At 43.7% G+C, this 18852-nt stretch overlaps 1 protein-coding gene across 50 annotated transcripts in view; it reads right to left on the bottom strand.

The window, feature by feature from the left end:
• The window catches only part of SVIL (supervillin), a 285309-nt gene that overhangs the window by 84119 nt on the left and 182338 nt on the right, over positions 1-18852 (bottom strand). For 33 of the 50 annotated variants that reach the window (XM_021064753.2, XM_084980005.1, XM_021064767.2 and 30 more), the window contains 2 exons: positions 17923-18547; positions 989-1069 (listed from right to left, as the gene is read on the bottom strand). In XM_021064753.2, coding sequence (XP_020920412.1) covers positions 989-1069; positions 17923-18547 — 706 coding nt within the window. The remainder of the gene's footprint in view (positions 1-988; positions 1070-17922; positions 18548-18852) is intronic. The other 17 variants (XM_084980028.1, XM_084980033.1, XM_084980039.1 and 14 more) reach the window with 1 other exon arrangement.

The raw sequence follows: 18852 nt of genomic DNA, 5'->3' as shown, positions 1-18852 counted from the left end.
CTGAAAAATGGATTACTGATGGGAGATGATCTTTAAAAAATACAGAATGCTTTTGAAGTGGGAAAAGTGCTTTCTTGGGGAATGTAAAACCTTCATTTACATAAGATTAGTCAACAAAAATAATTGCTCCTGAGATTCACTTTTTTGGAAGGGACTATTTCCTTAAAGGACAAAGACCCCCTGCAAAGTTTGATATAAAACACCTCCATGGTTTTTTTTAAACATAAGATGCAGGATAGCTACGTATATTTTATCAAAGAAAAATGAAGGACACAGAAAAGGCAGTTACTATGAACAATTCCAGGGATAAAAAGCATTCTGAGTTGTTATTTTTCCCAGCGGCTAGCCAGTGTTGGAGGTTTTCATATTTATAAGCTTTGCTAATCAAAAGGCAGCTGAAATGTGGTTCAAGTTCTCCTGTGGAATGTGTCCTTCTCATCAGAGACAATCTGAATGTTGTCCTCAGCCAAGAACAAAGTGACCGTTAGAAACTCAATATATGGGTGCTTTGTCCTGCCAATGACTTATTCATTCTTACTCTTTCCGCCTCTCCCTGCCCCCAACCTTAAAAATGAACCCGATAAGGGGTTTTGCCTGCTTTTAAAACCACGTGCCCTACACGGAGCTGTGACACGTGAACAGCGGGTTGGGAAACCGGCAACCTAGGATGCTAGCTGGTTCCCCTGAGTCAGGAGAGCCCCCGCAGAGATGCTGTTACCTCCTCGCTACTGCCCCCTGCAGGCAGCACGTGGGTGGCGAGAAAGGAGGAAAGGGGTGCAGACAAGAGGCTTTCACAAAGAGAAGCGAAGGTAAATACTATTAGCAGGGGTTAGGGCAGCAGCAGGAGAAAAGCAAAACTGTTCAAAAAGTAACTTGCAGTGGCCCCTGTGAACACGTGGCTTCCAAGAGCCCTGCTACTAAAAAGGAGGCCAAGAAGGGTTAGTTTTGGTGCAAGTCAGCCGAGGGGGAGGTGCAGCTTGGGAGGTACCTGGAAGGCCAGTTGATAAGAGAAGGTGTGTCCCCTTCGGAATCTTTCTGGAGAAACCACTCATATGTGGGTTTCCCGGGACTATTGTGTACAAAAAACAAAACTTTAGTTTGATGTCTATGATGTTGCTGCTATACACACAGACTTCATTTTTAAAAATTTTTTGGCCACCCTGTGGTATATGGAGCTCCCAGGCCAGGGATCAGATCCGAGTCACAGTCAGGAACCAAGCTGTGGCTGCAGCAATGCCAGATCCTTAACCCACTGAGCAAGGCCAGGGATTGAACCCACATCCCAATGCTCCCAAGATACTGCCAAGCCCATTGCGCCATGGCGGGAGCTCCAAGACTGAATTGTTATACCTTAAAACCCTGAAGGCTGATTTTTTTTTTTCTTTTTATGGCTGCACCTGTGGCATGTGGAAGTTCCTGGACTAGGGCTTGAATCTGAGCTTCAGTGGTGACCTACACCACAGCCACACTGGGTACTTAACCCACTAAGCAAGCTCAGGGATCAAACCTGCATCCTCACAGAGACAATGTCAGGTCCTTGGCCCACTGAGCCACAATGGGAACTCCCCTCAAGGCTGATTTCTGTTACGGAAAGAAAAATCCTGGCTTTTGCTAATGTCTAAGCATGCTTTGCCATGGGGTTCCTATTCAGTTCATAGAATTCTCAGGATGTTGGGTTCATTACTGAAAATCAAGAGACAGAATAAATATATCTGAAGTCACCAAAATAAAGTATTTTTTGGTCATCTGAAAGTATCAACAGTCTGTTATAGTCACATTCTGCCTACAAATACCAGACAATTCTCTTGAAAGAAGTTGCATTAAAAATATAAGTTAATTTATTGCTATAAGTTCTGTTAAGGTACCCTGGTAAATAGCCAAATATAAAAGTAGTGTCTGTGCAAAACAATATATATCAAAAAAAGCAACAGGGAGTTCCAGTCGTGGCGCAGTGGTTAACAAATCCAACTAGGAACGATGAGGTTGCGGGTTTGATCCCTGGCCTCACTCATTGGGCTAAGGATCCGGCATTGCCGTGAGCTGTGGTGTAGGTCGCAGGCGTGGCTTGGATCCCCCATTGCTGTGGTTCTGGCGTAGGCCAGCAGCGATAGCTCCGATTAGATCCCTAGCCCGGGAACCTCCATGTGCCGTGGGAGTGTCCCTAGAAAAGGCAAAAAGACAAAAAAAAAAAAAAAAAAAAAAAAAGCAACAAATTAAAAAAAATCATATATATATTTTTTTCTTTTTAAGGCTGCACCTGGGAAGTCCCAGGCTAGGGTCAAATAGGAGCTATAGCTGAGGTCTATGCCACGGCTTGTGGCCATGCCAGATCCTTAACCCACTGAGTGAGGCCAAGGATCAAACCTGCATCCTCACGGAGACAATGTCAGGTCCTTAACTCGCTGAGCCACAATGGGAACTCCAATAAGATCATATCTTTAATTGCTAGTTTACATTTTCCTCTGAATAACACAGCCAACCTGAGTTACCAATTACTAATGCAAGGCCGATCAATAAATGTTTGCTGAGTTTCAACTATGCATAAAGCACTAAATTGGGCTCTTAACAAGTAGCAAAGGTGAATGAGGCATCATGGCAGCTGTTAAAGGACTTACAGTGAGCTAGGCAAGAGAATATATGATGTACACACTCATTCCTCAACGCCTAATCAAATGTAGTGCAAGGTTGACTACAACAAAATAATAATGCCAGGCTGACATATTTTATTAAAAAATCATAGGCAAGGAAAACCTTGCAGTAACTATGTAAAGCAAGACACAGGAAAGGTACTGAAGCCACTGGCCTGTCCCCTCTCATGATGTGGGAAGAAAGCATGGAAATTCTCCATGCTAATTAAAATATTTACCAGCTCAAAACCTTACCAACCTGCCTGTAAGACACTGTCAATGTCAGCTTGAAACACATTTTGGATCAGAGTCCTTTCCAAAAGTACAGGACAAAATACAATTCTCTTAATTTTCTAAATTCATTTTTCTTGGCTGCACCCACAGCATGCGGAAGTTCCTGGGCCAGGACCTGAACTTGTGCCACAGCAGCAACCCGAGCCACAGCAATGACAATGCCAGATCCTTAATCACTAGGCCACCAGGGAACTCCTATAAAATCATTTTTAAAAATTAAAAAATAATCATTTTGAGTTTTGATTCAAGCTCACAGGCAAGAATCTATGGGTCACCACTAATGTGCCTTTTGCTGTGACCACTGAAACCTGTCACCATTAGGCATGAACTTATGTTTCTTCAGTCTTTCTACACCCAAACCTGTCTCCAGCATTATAGCAATTTAGCCCATGGTACATTAAAAATTCACATGTATGGGAGCCATTTTTAGTTCTAATAATAAAGAGTCTAATCTCAACACTTAAACATAAGAATAATTCAGCGTTATCATGTGCAGCAAAGAAAGGAGGCAACAAAGAAGGTCAGGATATAGGCGAGGAGAGAGTAACAGATACTTTTTTTATGTTTTTTTTTTAAAATCATATGCCTACATCACAGAGTTATTTTAAGGCTCAAATGCTTTCTATACAATAGAGTGCTTTGTAAACTGTGTCATATGCTGTCTAACTTTCTGAATATAACCTTCATTAATCAGAATAAAACTTGAGTTAGAGTTTCCACTGTAACTCAGCAGAAATGAATCCAACTAGGATCCATGAGGATGCAGGTTCAATCCCCAGATCTGGCATTGCCATGAGCTGTGGCGTACGTTGCATATACAGCTCAGATCCTGAGTTGCTGTGGCTATGGTGTAGGTCGGCAGCTGAGGCTCTGATCCGACCCCTAGCCTAGGAACTCCCATATGTCAGAGTGCTGCCCTAAAAAAAAAAAAAAAAACTTGGGTCAACATCACCCTCAAAAATTATCAGGCCAGTTACAAGATAAATAAGGTCTACAGATGTAATGTACAACCTGGTGAATATAATTAACATTGCTGTATGGTCTACATAAGAGTTAGGAGTTCCTGTCGTGGCTCAGTTGTTAATGAATCTGACCAGGAACCATGAGGTTGCGGGTTCGATCCCTGGCCTTGCTCAGTGGGTTAAGGATCCGACGTTGCTGTGAGCTGTGGTGTAGGTCACAGATGCAGCTTGGATGCCACGTTGCTGTGGCTCTGGGGTAGGCTGGCGGCTACAACTCCGATTAGACCCCTAGCCTGGGACCCTACATATATGCTGCGGGTGCAGTCCTAGAAAAGACAAAAAAAAAAAAGAGTTAAGAGAGCAAATCCCAAGTGTTCTCATCACGAGGAAGAAATACCTTTTCCTTTTTTTTTTTTTGTTTTTTGTTTTTTGGTTTTGGTGAAGGTTAATTTATTTAACTTAAATCTTTTTTTAATTATAGCTGACATACAAGGTTAAAAATACTTTTTTCTATTTCTCCAATTTTGTATCCATATGAGATGAATGTTGATTAAACTTATTGTGGTCATCATTTCACGATATAATTCAAAGCATGATGCTGTACCCCTGAAACATACAAAGTGCTGTATGTCCATTATATCCCAATAAAACCAGAAGAATAAAATAAAAAACAAAAAAGAAATGAAGACAAACAAAAGAAAACAAAATGATCAGGGGCTTGTTTAAGAATATGTCAAAATCAGCATCTGTAAAATGAAAATCACATCTAGACCCAGAGGGCCTTGGCTGGGACCCACTGATCCATCACAACTTAGATGGGCCACTAGCCAAAAAGCCAAATAACCACTACCACAATGGTGGATATTCAAATTTTGATATTTCACATACAATAATTACAAATATAGGTGATGAGAAATAAACGAATGGGAAGGCATCACGTAGAGACCCTTGTCAATGTGGGTCTCCTCCTGGCCTTTCCTCTCAATGACCACCTCTGTGAGTTACTGATGTCACTTTTTTCTTTTTTAGGACTGCACCCACAGCATGTGGAGGTTCCCAGGCTAGGGGCTGAATCGGAGCTGTAGCCGCCAGCCTACACCACAGCCACAGCAAACACTAGATTCAAGCCACATCTACGACCTAATACCACAGCTCATGGCAATGCTGGACCCACTGACCAGGGCCAGGGATCAAACCCGTATCCTCATGGATATTAGTGAGATTCCTAACCCACAGAGCCACAACGAGAACTCCGGGTGCCACGTTTTAAAGAGATGATACAGATAGAGCCCCAGGTCGGAGGCTACTCCAGTGACTGCAAGGAGAGTGGGTCCAGGCTCACTGGGAATTCATCTTAATTCAGAGCAGGAGGGCCTCGGAACAGCATTTCAGCAAGTCTTTCAGGACCCTTGAGTTTGGCTGAGGCGCTCAATGGGATGAGGTTTTCTGTCACCGAATCCAGAAAAAGAAGTGGGGCAGGTGGAGAGAGACCTAAATTTCATGAAACACTTATTGTCCACAAGGCTGTCCTGATCCCTCGGTCTGCTCTGTGTCACACAATGTGGCTGCTTCTCGTCCCACCTCCAACGTATCCACGGCAGCACTGGATACAGGTGGTCACCCCTTCACCTGCCTTCTCTTTCACTCATCCCCTTCCTTGTCGATTCCTCCTCAGCACCTGTACCTCTAAAGCTCGGGTTCATTAGCCACTGAGCCACGATGGGAACTCCTTTCTTTGAAACCCTTAGATGGCTCCATACACCATTGAGAGCTAAACCCAAGGAACTCCTGATGAGCAGTAGGTCCCTCCTGATCTGCCCACCTCACCCCACAAACCTCCCACTGTCACCCTGTTACTCCACCCCCTACCATGCTCCTGCCCTACTGGTGACTAGGGGTGTCCTCAAACGCCCCACACCTGATGGATGTCCACTGCGGCCTTTGCAGGGGCTGCTCCTCCTGGACCCGTCACCTCCATGGACACATGCCTTGCTGCCCCCTTTACGTAGGTCTCTGCTCAACGATTGTCAGAGAGGCTTTCCCAACCACTTGATATCAAAGAGCCATCCCCAATCTCTTCCTTCTGATTAAAAGCATGCCTTGGACGCTTCTCAAGTGGTAGATGGAAGTACAGACTGATCTGGCTAATTCCCAGGCACCCCAAAACTATGGAACACAATGGAAGTCTAGGGCCAAGTTTTCTACCACAAGCACTGCAGGGGTTCTTAGGGGAGGTCCAGACTCAGATGACAAGACACATCATTTCAAAAGAATATCTCAAAAAATAGAGAGATATCATATGTACATGGGAAAAATACAGTATTAAAAAGATAGAAAATGAGTATGACTTTGGGTATATTGCTGGAACCCCTCAATCTCTCCTTGGCTAAAGCCTAGAACTATCTTCAGAGATAGTTATTTCCATTGCAAGTAGAATATACTCTTTTTTCCTAATTTTGTTTGAGTTGGGTTCTGTCATTTGCAGCCAAAATTAATAAATATGTGGAGGAGTTACTGTCATGGCTCAGGGGTATCCGACTAGTATCCATGGGGATGCGGGTTCGATCCCAGGCCTCGCTCAGTGGGTTGGGGAACCAGCATTGCCATGAGCTGTGGTGTAGGTCACAGATGTGGCTTGGATCCTGCATTGCTGTGGCTGTGGCGTAGGCAAGTGGCTACAGCTCTGATTGGATCCCTAGCCTGGGAACCTCCATATGCCGTGGGTGTGGCCTTAAAAAAAAAGGTACAAAATTTCTTTCTGGGGTCCAGGGGGCATTGTTTTAGAAATTTAATAATATCAGGTGAGTGTTTTAAACATGGGAAAAAAAGAATCATACCTGGTGATATTCTTTTTTTTGGATCACCCCTGAAACATGTGGAAGTTCAGGGCCAGGGATAAAACCCAAGCCACAGCAACAACCTGAGCTGTTGCACTGACAATGATGGATCCTTAAACCACTGTGCCACAGGGGAATTCTTGGATAGTTTTATTTATTTATTTATTTATTTTATTTTTCATCTTTCTAACGCCACACCTGGAGCCTGTGGAGGTTCCCAGGCTAGAGGTCTAATCGGAGCTGTAGCTGTCGGCCTACACCACAGCCACAGCAATGAAAGATCTGAGCCACATCTGTGACCTACACCACAGCTCATGGCACTATTGGATCCTTAACCCACTGAGCGAGGCTGGGGATCGAACCTGTGTCCTCATGGATGCTAGTCAGATTCGTTTCCGATGAGCCATGATGGGAACTCCTCCTTTTATTTTTGAAGTCTGGCATGGATGCTTTTATTTTATGCAGTGCCCCTTAACATTATGTTTAACTATTTTTAATAATTAAAGCTTTACTAATTAAGGTTCAAAAAGTAACAGTGGGAAGGATTAGTTTCATACAAACATAATGAGTTGAATATAGGATATTGCCAGGCTAGGGGAGCTGATTAGGGTCCTTCCAAAGTCAAGGATCAGTGCTGGAGGACAGAGGCCCAGTGGTGACGGCCACCTTCTCTTGACTGGGGTAATGGTTCTACCTTTCCCCCAACTCATCAACCTGAGTACTTAAAATACTATGTACATTTTCTTTTATTTTTTTTTAGGGCCACACCTGCAGCATATGGAAGTTCCCAGGCTGTGGATGGAATTGGAGCTGCAGCTGCTGGCTTACACCACAGCTACAGCAATGTGGGATCTAAGCCGCCTCTGGGACCTACACCACAGTTCACGGCAACGGATCCTTAACCCACTGAGCAAGGCCAGGGATGGAACCCGAATCCTCGTGGATACTAGTCAGGTTTGCTACTGCTTAGTCACGACAGGATCTCCTATGCACATTTTATGCGACATAAATTCTACCTCGATTTAAAAATATATCACCATTGACTCAGCAGAAATGAATCTGACTCGCATCCATGAGGATACAGACTTGATCCCTGGCCTCACTCAGAGGGTTAAGGATCCAGCGTTGCTGTGAGATGTGGTGTAGGTGGTAGATGTGGCTTGGATCTGGTGTTGCTGTGGCTGTGGTGTAGGCTGGCGGCTCCAGCTCCGATTTGACCCCTGCCTGGGAACCTCCATATGCTGCAGGTGCTCCCTAAAAAGATAAGATATATATATATATATGTGTATATATATATATGTATATGTATATATGTGTGTATATATATGTATATGTATATATGTATATATGTATATATATGTATATGTGTATATGTATGTATATATGTATATATATGTATATGTGTATATGTATATATGTATGTATATATGTTGAATGACAGTGTGAGGGCTTCTTGAGTAATTAAAAGGTAGAAAGAGAGTCTCGGGCAGAAGCATGTTAAACAGGTGAGAGGACCAATTTCTTCCAGGCTCCCTGGGAGCTAATGGTAGGCTAAAGGTCTAAATGCTGCAGTCGCGGCCAAGAAAGGGCAGTGGCGGACAGATGTGCAGATAGAGGGGACTGAGTCTGGGGCAGGGGCTGGAGCAGCTCCTGCTGAGTTGCTTTCGCCTGAGGCATACAGAAGTTCCCGGGCCAGGGATCAAACCCAAGCCAAGCCATGACAGTGGATTCTTAACCACTAGGCCATCCGGGAACTCCTCCCCACTGGATTTGGGTGTCCACGTTTCCGGCGTGGCTGGTAATGAAGGAACTCTGCAAAGTCATGGAGGAACTCCTTGGCCTTAGTCATGAGACCAGCCCAGAATCAGCTGCAGACTGAGTCCCCCAAAGCAGTCAGTGGCTTTTCTGCTCCCTTATCACAATTCCCACTGACAGCTGAACAGCACTTATGAGCACATGGACTCAAGAGCTCATACAAGGATTCCAACTCCAGACAAAGTGCAAAGAGCCTCAGAGTCTAAACAAGGGGGCCTCCAAGTGGGTCCTGGTGATTGAGGTCCACTGGGCTGCAATTGGATAAAAAGCCTGTGGAATGGAAACGACTGTCCCCTGATCCTGATGTTTTATTCCCACTTTCTTGATGAAGGCAATGACCTAGGACTTCTATCCCTTGTAAAGTCCGTTAGAGGCTGTGGGCTGATAAATGGTTTGCAGATTGTCTATTTCAAGCAGCACTGCTATTTTTTTTTTTTTTTTTTTTTGCTTTCTGAGGCATATATTTTTAAGTTCCCAGGCTAGGGGTTGAATCGGAGCTGTAGCTGCCTGCCTACATCACAGCTATAACAATGCAGGATCCAAGCCGTGTCTGCAACCTACACCACAGTTCATGGCAATAGATCCTTAACCCACTGAGGGAGGCCAGGGATCGAATCCGCATCCTCATGGATCCTAGTTGAGTTCGTTAACTGCTGAGCCATGAAGGGAACTCCCTGCTATCATTTCTTGAGACACAGAAAAGAACAGAATATTTAGAAATGACTGACTGAGCCCCTTGGTATGTGCTAGATGCTGAGCAGCAGCAGAGAAGGAGACAGGACAGTGGCCGTTCACAGTATCCACCCTTCCTTCAAGGCTTCTACTTAAGTAAAGCTATCACAGAGAGATCCTTACCAGTCTGAAGGATTGGCTTAACATCAAATTCATGGTGTCATGTTTGGGGGAATCCTGACAAAATTGCTAACATCCTTTTCAGAATGTGTCGGTTCTGTTGTAGGATGTTGGGCATTTAAATGTCCCTCTTCCTGAGATCTGAGATGCAACGAAGCTGCATGGGTGAGATGCCTCATTTGGTTCATGATCTCATTCTCCCCTTTCCCCCTTTAAGCAGAATCATCATCCCTCTATGCCAAGTCAAGCTTCAGCTTTATAACTGCGCTGGGAAAAGGACGATTTGATACTGAGAAGAACAGACTGGTTTGGGAGTCTAAGCATCAGAGAATGTGTAAGACACTCCAAATAGGACTCTAGTTTCTATGAAGACAGGGAGAAGGTTATACAGACCTGGAAAGGTCAAGAAAGCAGGCTGATGGGAAGGACTCTCCGAATGTGTTCTCACCGGTTGAGAGCCCAATGAGAATGAGATACCCAGATGTGACCTGACCACAGCAGAACACGGGTGGACCCGTGCTACCTGAAGTACTGACAGTTCACGTTCACAAATGTCCCTTGTCAACAGGTGTTCCATGCTTGGTCTTCCCCGGCTCTCCACCTCATCCTGTTCATCTCGTCCCATCTCGTCCCCTCCTCTCTAGATACCATTGGACATCTGGGCCTTTTTGCCCAAAGCAGCCTCCCTTCCATGGCAGAAAAACTCACCACATCCTTAAGGACTTGGGTCAAGGCTGACCACTTACCCAAGGAACAAGAATGAATACCACCTTGGTATTCCCATGGCAACCGACCTTGGCTTCTATAACCTTATTTACTTTCTGTGCTATAGTTATTTCCCACACTTTAAAAAAAATATGCCCACCCAGGAGCACAGTGCCTGGCACAATATAATTTTCTTGAATGACTAGCTCAACTACCTCACAGGTGAAATGCTACCTGAAGTACTGACAGTTCACGTTCATAAATGTCCCTGATGACTGGACTGGCCATCCTGGCTGTCACATAAAGAATTTATTCTCAGAGTTCCCCTTGTGGCTCAGTGGTTAACCAATCCAACTAGGAACCATGAGGTTGTGGGTTCGATCCCTGGCCTTGCTCAGTGGGTTAAGGATCAAGACCTTTAAGGTGTGGGTAGATGGAAAGATGCCTACTGAGTTTGAGTCCTCCTGGTCTGTGCGTTTTCATTTTGTTTATGAGGATGAGACTTGTAAATACCTTCTGTAAATCCACCTAAGCTGTTTCTGTAACACCCCTGATCTTCTTTGCTAAAGTTTCTAACCTTCAAAGGGCAAAACCGGCACACTCTCTTTTCCACTCTGATGGAAAATAGAACTGACATAACTAACAAGAGCAGCGTGTCATGGAAAGAACTCGGATGGACTCAGAGACCTTGAATGACCGGATGGATGATGGATCATGGACTCAGCTATATGGCTTTAATCCAGTTACGTAGGTTCTTTAATCTTTAGGGATTTTTTTCCATGTATAAAATAGATTTTTAAACTAAATAATCTCCAGGGTTACTTCCCATTCGAAGAGTTTAAGATTAAAATTCTTAAACATAAAATATCTATTTTGTAGGGTCCTGGAGCAAGCCATCTTTCCATGGAGTGGAGGTTACTTCTCCTGGGAAAGGGCTATAGGGTTACTATGGATGAGATGGTGACCTTGAATGTAACAGAACTTTTTTTTACTTTTTTTTTTTTTCCTTTTGGGGGGCCACACCCACAGCATATAGAAGTTCCCAGGCTTCAGGTCAAATCAGAGCTATAGCTACTGGCCTACCCCATAGCCACAGCAACTCAGGATCAGAGCCATGTCTGTGACCTACACCACAGCTCATGGCAATGCTGGATCCTTAACCCACTGAGCGAGGCCAGGAATCAAACCCTTGTCTTAATGGTGACTAGTCAGGTTCATTACCACTGAGCCACAATGGGAACTCCCCAGAACTTTTTTTATGATGTGACAACTGGTTTTCAGAGAATCCTATCACCAGGAAATAGAACTCACCCTAAGTTGTCACAGACAGGAATTGCTTTGGGTTTGTATCCCTAAGTATATAACGAAATGACATGCTTTCACTTCCTATAACCCCCAAGAGTTAACTGACAAAAAAGTGTTTCCTGCTACCAAAATGAAGTCAAATCCAGCAGAGTAAAATTAGTTTCACCCTGTGGGTGTCCAGCTCTAATTACATAACAGCTCCTAATTATAAAACATTATTCAGCTTAAGAAGAATGGCTATTAACTTTGGCATCTCATTAAAATTAACAGTTTATTTGCATAAAGTTGCTTGTTTGGGGAAACTGCTAAGGATTGCTTTGTATCTACACCTAGGAGTAGATTCAAGCACACAGGTACACTCTGGCATTTAAAATCTGGCAGAGGAGTTCTCATTGTGGCTCACTGGTAGCAAACCCTACTGTATCCATGAGGATGTGAGTTCGATCCCTGGCCTCACTCAGTGGGTTTAGGATCTGGCATTGCTATGAGCTGTGGCCCAGGTTGAAGATGAGGCTTGGATCTGGTGTTGCTGTGGCTGTGATGTAGGCTGGCGATTCGGTCCCTATCCTGGGAAATTCCATATGCTGTGGGTGCGGCCCAAAAAACAAAAAAAAAAAAATAAAAAATCTGGTAGACTTTGGAATTTTTAGGATATCCTCGCTAGTATTTTGGGTGATTTTGTTCAATGATGACATAAATTGATAGGTGTCAGTGAAAAGAGAATAAAATGAAAAAAAAAAAAAAACCAAAAAACAAAACAGCAATGAGTTAACCATAAAACAGCCCAAAGCTAGTAGATCGGGTCAAAGGAGATGCCGGGGGAAACAGGACAGAAGGGCGAAAGCGATCACGTGACAATACAAAAGCGGATATTGTGTTGGGGAAATAACAATTAAAAGAAAAAATTAAAAAAAAAAAAAAAGACTTCAAAAGCAGATGTTTGAGCAGTATGCAGGGGTGTCTTTAGAGAGGCAGATCCTCAGCAATGTGTGTTCCCAGGTCATTCTGCCCCAACAGGGAGTGTGTATAAGGACCCTCGCTGCCCAGGTAGGGACAGGAGCTGACCCAGGGACGCAGATGGTCAAGAGGCAGTCACCTCCCTCATCATCTCTCTAATTAGCTAAAACAAGGAGCATGAGGATCTGGAGAGAGATTTTTTTTTTTTTTCTGTCTTTTTCTAGGGTCACACCAGCGGCACATGGAGGTTCCCAGACCAGGGGTCTAATTGGAGCTGTAGCCGCCAGCCTGCGCCAGAGCCACAGCAACACGGGATCCGAGCTGCGTCTGCAACCTACACCACAGCTCACAGCAACACCGGATCCTTAACCCACTGAGCAAGGCCAGGGATCAAACCCGCAACCTCATGGTTCCTGGTCGGATTCATTAACCACTGAGCCACTACGGGAACTCCAGGAGAGGGGTGTTTGATGCAAACCTCTCACTAGGAGATTCACAATCCGAAATAAAGGACAAGACCGAAACATAACCCCGTTTCCTTCCCAGCTGGCGGGAGTCTGCATGTCCCAGTGCTGCAGAAGCAGTTCATTCTGGACGGGGCCCCGCTCTGGGAAGCCCTGTCCAAACCATCATTTACCAATGGCAGCTCTCCTCTTCCGGTCAAATATCAGCTTCAACTCTGCATGAAAACCCCATTGTTTTCTGGCCAGGAATCAAGAATGGGACAGTTTGCCAAGTGAGAGGAGAAGTGGTGGGGATCCCAGGAGAGTCGTGAAAAAAAAAAAAAAAAAAAGAGTAACAAAACAAAGCAAAAAAACAAGGGTTTGCTAAGAGCAGATCACCACCAAGAAATGAGCTATAATGCTCTTCTTTCCAATTATGTTGGAAGTTATGGTTGATGCCCAGGAAAATGACAGCTGCTGAACTCGGGGTTAGTAAGTTTCTCTAATCACGGAAGTAACCAAGACGGCATGTTTTATTATTTTTATCTATTTTTATTTATTTATTTTTGGTCTTTTTGTTTTTTTAGGGCCGAACTTGCGGCATATGGAATTTCCCAGGCTAGGGGTGGAATTGGAGGTACAGCTACCAGCCTACACTTACAGCTACAGCAACACCAAATCTGAGCCACATCTGCGACCTACACCACAGCTCATGGCAATATTGGATCCTTAACCCACTGAGTGAGGCCAGGGATCAAACCTGTGTCCTCGAGTTTGTTACTGCTGAGGGGAATGCCCTTTATTTTTAATATTAAGAGATGCACCAAGGAGCAAATTCAACAAGAGCCTTGCATTTAGGATTTCTAATAGAGCTCAGATTTTGAAAAGTCTGAATGATAATATGTAGCCTCCCATGCCCTTTGAATTTTATTCTAAAATTCACAGTGGCCGAAGTAACGGAGAATGGTTCATAGCTGTAACACACCTCCTCAGAAACACAATTCCTAAAATTCCAAATTTACAGGATTTGGCAGGGTTGGGAACAGTGGTTGGAAGATGTTTTATCCTCCATTAGTGATATATATATAGCATATGATATATAACTATATATAGTCTATAATACATAGTAATTATATGAGTATATGATATACAGTATACTAGTATATAATCTATAACTATTATGTCATATGCTATATTATAATACCATATAACACAGTTTATATTTCTCTATAATATACACATTATATATATAGTACTATTATGTAATATATTTAATACAGTATGTACTTCTCTGTTACTATGTATATTCTTAAGTTTGCTACAGAATAGTTTTCACCTGAATTCCTGTGCAACTAACAGCATTTCTGAACGAAAGACCTTGTAACTTACATACACATATCTTCTTTATCACATAAACTGAACATTAAATAATTCTAAAACTTACTCAGCTAAATACTGCCTTAAAGACTATTCCTGAGATTATAATGCTAAAAAATAGTAAAGCACAGTATAAGAATTAATGATTACTCTGTGTGTACTTATATTTCTGCATTAGCACAGATGAGAGCACAGAAGAACTACATCTGGATCCCCTTTGAATTTTTGGGACATCACAGGCTGTCTTTTGATGTGATGTTCATGAGTGATGTCTTCATATTTAATTAATGAAACAAAAACAGCCTCTTTCCAGTGAGCGCAAAATGAAATGATGGAATGGGCATGACTGAACTCTGAGATTAACAGCCCCCAAACCTGGCAGAGCTACATGACAAAGTGTAGCAGTGAGAAGAAATATTCCATTTCAATTAGAACAAATGCACGATCAAATGTGGTATTGTTTTGTTATTTGTAGATACCTTTTTTTTTTTTTTGTCATTTCTCAATCGTCTAAACTTTTCTGTCACATATTTCCATGTTAGATGCCATCTGATTTTCACTTGTGGTTACTGGGTCACTGGGGGTTCTTTGGTTACTGCTTTCGTTCACCAATTATTTTTTGTCTTTCTTCTCTTCAAATGGAAGTGAGACAACAGTGACCTTCTGCCACCTAAGTTTCCTGGCTCTAGAGAAAGGACAACTAGCAGAATGTTAATGCATTTAAATCCATCTCCACAAGCTGAACAGCTGGAGTCGTTACAAAATAAATCCTAATGCTATTTCAATGTCATACCTGTCACATTATTTTCCACCCTTTTTAACGTAAATATATCTCAAGTATTTTCCTTATATATGAAATGACTTGTGCTTCTTTGCTGGTAAATCATAGACCTGTATGCCTTAAATGGCTTCAAAATAATGAGGCATTGCCTCCTTATAAACTCTTTTATAATTTCTTAGTTCTTTTAAGCCTTTCCTCCATGAAAGTAAGGAACTATGAGGCTAAGGTTAGGCTTACAAAAAAAACCTCCAGGTAATAAGCCCCTTTAAATAACCTAGGAATAAATCGGTTCTTAAGATTTTAAGTTATTTATATTTTTGAACACTGAGTTTTTGTTTGTTTGTTTGTTTCCTTTTTTGGCAGGCCAGGGACCAGATCCCAGCCACAGTTGCAACCTAAGCTGAAGCTGTGGCAATGCTGGATCCTTTAACCCACTGTGCCAGGCTGGGGATCGAACCTGCATACTGGCACTGCAGAGACGCTGCCGATCCTGTTACGCCACAGCTGGAACTCCTGAATATTGAGTTTTGTTTGTCTGTTTTGTCTCTTTGCTTTTTCTAGGGCCGCTCCCGCGGCATATGGAGGTCCCCAGGCTAGGGGTAGAATCGGAGCTGTAGCCGCCGGCCTACACCACAGCCACAGCAACGCAGGATCCGAGCCACATTTGCAACCTACACCACAGCTCATGGCAATGCCAGATCCTTAACCCACTGAGCAAGGCCAGGGATTGAACCTGCAACTTCATGGTTCCTAGTGGGATTCGTTAACCACTGAGCCACGATGGGAACTCCCTGAATATTGAGATTTTTAATTCACACACAACTATAAAGTATCCTGTTGTTTTACCTGGAATACACAACAAGGTTTTTTTTTGTTTTTTGTTTTTTGTTTTTTGTTTTTTTTTTTTTTTTTTTTGCTTTTTAGGGCTGCACTTGTGGCACATGGAGGTTCCCAGGCTAGGAGTCCAATTGGGCTACGACTGCCAGCCTACAACACAGCCATAGCCACACAGGATCCCAGCTGAGTCTGCGACCTACACCACAGCTTATGGCAACGCCAGATCCTTAACCCACTGAGCAAGGCCAGGGATTGAAACCACAACCTCATGGTTCCTAGTCAGATTCATTTCCACTGCACCACAAAGGGAACTCCAACAGGGTTTTAATTACTATTACAACTACTTTGAAATCACATTAAGAATTTATTATATGTGGGCTAGACTAGATTAACCTGGACACTAGGATAATAAAGTTTTCACGATACAGCAATCAGAAATTAGATCCCTGGAGTTCCCATTGTGGAGCAGCAGAAACGAATCTATTATCCATGAGTATGCAGGTTTGATCCCTGGCCTCAGTCAGATGGTTAAGGATCCAGGGTTGCCATGAGCTTTGGTGTAGGTTGCAGATGTGAGTCGGATCCTGCATTGCTATGGCTGTGGTGTAGGCTGGCAGCTACAGCTCCAATACGACCCCTAGCCTGGGAACCTCCATATGCTGTGGGAGTGAACCAAGAAATGGCAAAAATAAATAAATAAATAAATAAATAAATAAATAAATAAAAAAAATTGCAGTGTGGATGATCAAGAAAGCCATGCAGGTCTTTGGCTGATAAACTTCAATAACTAAAATAATCTGTTTTAGGCATGTCAATGCCACATGGAGACAAGCATATCTGCTGTTCTGTCCCAATGTGGAATCAACAGGAGTATATTCCCACATCTTTTTTTTTCTTCCCAGAAGAAATCTGCTTAACCTCAGGTTCTCTTATCTTCTCAGTTCACCTGCAAAACCAATACCTGATGAATTGAACGGTAATACATTTAGGAGTCCTCCTAGACAATTATCCCAAACTGTAAAGTAGGATGTTTAAGTAAATTGAATTTTAAAGATGGTTATCATACTTATCAGATTTGAAATTTTTTTTTTTTTTTTTTTTTTTTTTTGCGGGCCACACCCTCAGCACATGGAAGTTCCCAGGCTAGGGGCTGAATTAGAGCTACAGCTGCTGGCCTACACCACAGCCACAGCAACGTGGGATCCAAGCCATGTCTGTGACCTGTACCACAGCTCACGGCAACACCGGATCCTTAACCCACTGAGCGAGGCCAGGGATTGAACCTGCATCCTCATGGATACTAGTCGGATTCACTTCGACTGAACCAAGACAGGAACTCCAGGTTTGAATATTTAAATGTAACATAAATTTAAGTTAGATATTCAAGTTAAACTTAAATGTAGACATTTAAATTGAGAAACACATTTTTTTCCCCTGGCGTCTGACTTTCTGATTTTCCATAGGTTGATCCTATGACACAGTGACTTCTTCTACTGGCTGATCTTTTCAGTAAGGTGCTCTTTATACACAGCTGTTTTCTGTGAGTATCCATATACTTACATAGTATATGTTACAAGTTATAGTCAGTGTATATTACAGTCACATTTCATATCCTAAACTGAGACCCAGTGGAAATTAGCTAGTCATGTCCTTCTGTTGTAGCATTTAATTTGATTTAATTAATTAAAAATTAATGCAGAAATTCCCAGGCCAGGGATCGAACCCACACCACAGCTGGATCCTTGACTGCTGGCCACCAGGGAACTCCTGTTTTGTGATTTTAAGTGACAGCAACAAAAACAATAGTCCCAAAGTCTTGGGTATGATTGCAGAAAAACAAAGAAAAAGACAATTATTACAGGCAGATGAGAAACACACTAAGAAGAAAGGTCCTGAAGTAAGGCTTCCGTGGAAGTGTGTCCCCACAAATCCCATTCAGCTTTAAAAAAGGTCACACCAAGACATACGTAAATTAAAAGGAACCTAAAAGCTTCCAGCTTTGGCAAAACCTGCGTTGATATGGTGGAACCTAAAAAAGTCATAAATCACATTTTTTTCTGCGGTGAGCCCAGACCCAGATCTGGGGCACAGTGGCTCAGAGGGGACGCAGCCAGCCAAGTCAATGCTTACCTGGCTCGAGCCTCGGTGGGGAGGGACAGGTCACCTGTGGAGTGGCTTGGGGAGGCCGGTGGCCCTGGCGACGGGACAGACACACTGTGCATCTGCTTTGGGGACCGCGGTACTTCGCTGGAGAACAGGAAGGATGAGGAGCTGTCCCTGGCGGGCTCTGGACCTCGTCTTTGGTTTTCAACGTTGAGCAGCATCTCTGTGTTGGAAACACTGTCACTCTGGTGGACGGCATAGTCCCTGGACTCGGCCACGCCGGGCCTGAGCCCTGGGACCTCTGTCCTGGAGTAGGCAGAGCCCTGATCTTTGCTTGACTCCGCTGGCCGGTCACCTTTTCCTCCCCTTTTCTCTGCTGCCTCGGGGTCCCTCCTGGACTTGGCGAATCGAGATGGAGAATCCGAGTCTGCCTCAGGCTCCAGGGTCAGCCCGTACTTTTCTGCCAGCTGCCGCCTCCTCTCTGCTTTGTACCTGGCGATTCTTTCAGCTTTGGACTCAAGGCTCTGGGTGTTCATGGTACTGGAACCATAGGGGGGGTCAGCGCGGATGCCCGAGGTTTCCGAGCAGGGTTTGGATCGAGTCGGCTTCTCTGATGAAGAGTCTGAAGTTTCTTCCTCTTCATTGGATCGGCCTACAAGAAGGTCACGTGGGTCACCCATACAGATGTCAAGCACAGACATACACTGACTACACCATGTTCTGTACACAGCAGGTACATCCCACCCCAAGCGTGAAGGACAGCTTCTCACCCAGGTGTGGTTGGCTAAAATGATGTACCTGGGATGCCGGAGAAGTCTGAGGTCTGCAGTGAAATTCACAAAGGCTTGGATGTTGTGGGGGCCCCACAAGTCATGTTGAACATGACCCCAGCTACAGCTTAATCCCGAGACCCCTCGGTCTTGTTACTGCCCCGGATTTATTTACTTTTCTGCTTTT

The sequence above is a fragment of the Sus scrofa genome, chromosome 10 (genome assembly GCF_054392235.1).
Source record: "Sus scrofa isolate SSC_HxYL_T2T_F1_AM1 chromosome 10, Sscrofa_HxYL_maternal_Yorkshire_Landrace_v2.0, whole genome shotgun sequence".
Classification (NCBI taxonomy): Eukaryota; Metazoa; Chordata; class Mammalia; order Artiodactyla; family Suidae; genus Sus; species Sus scrofa.
Note: the sequence above shows the minus strand (reverse complement) of the source record. Positions and strands in the feature narration are given on the sequence as shown.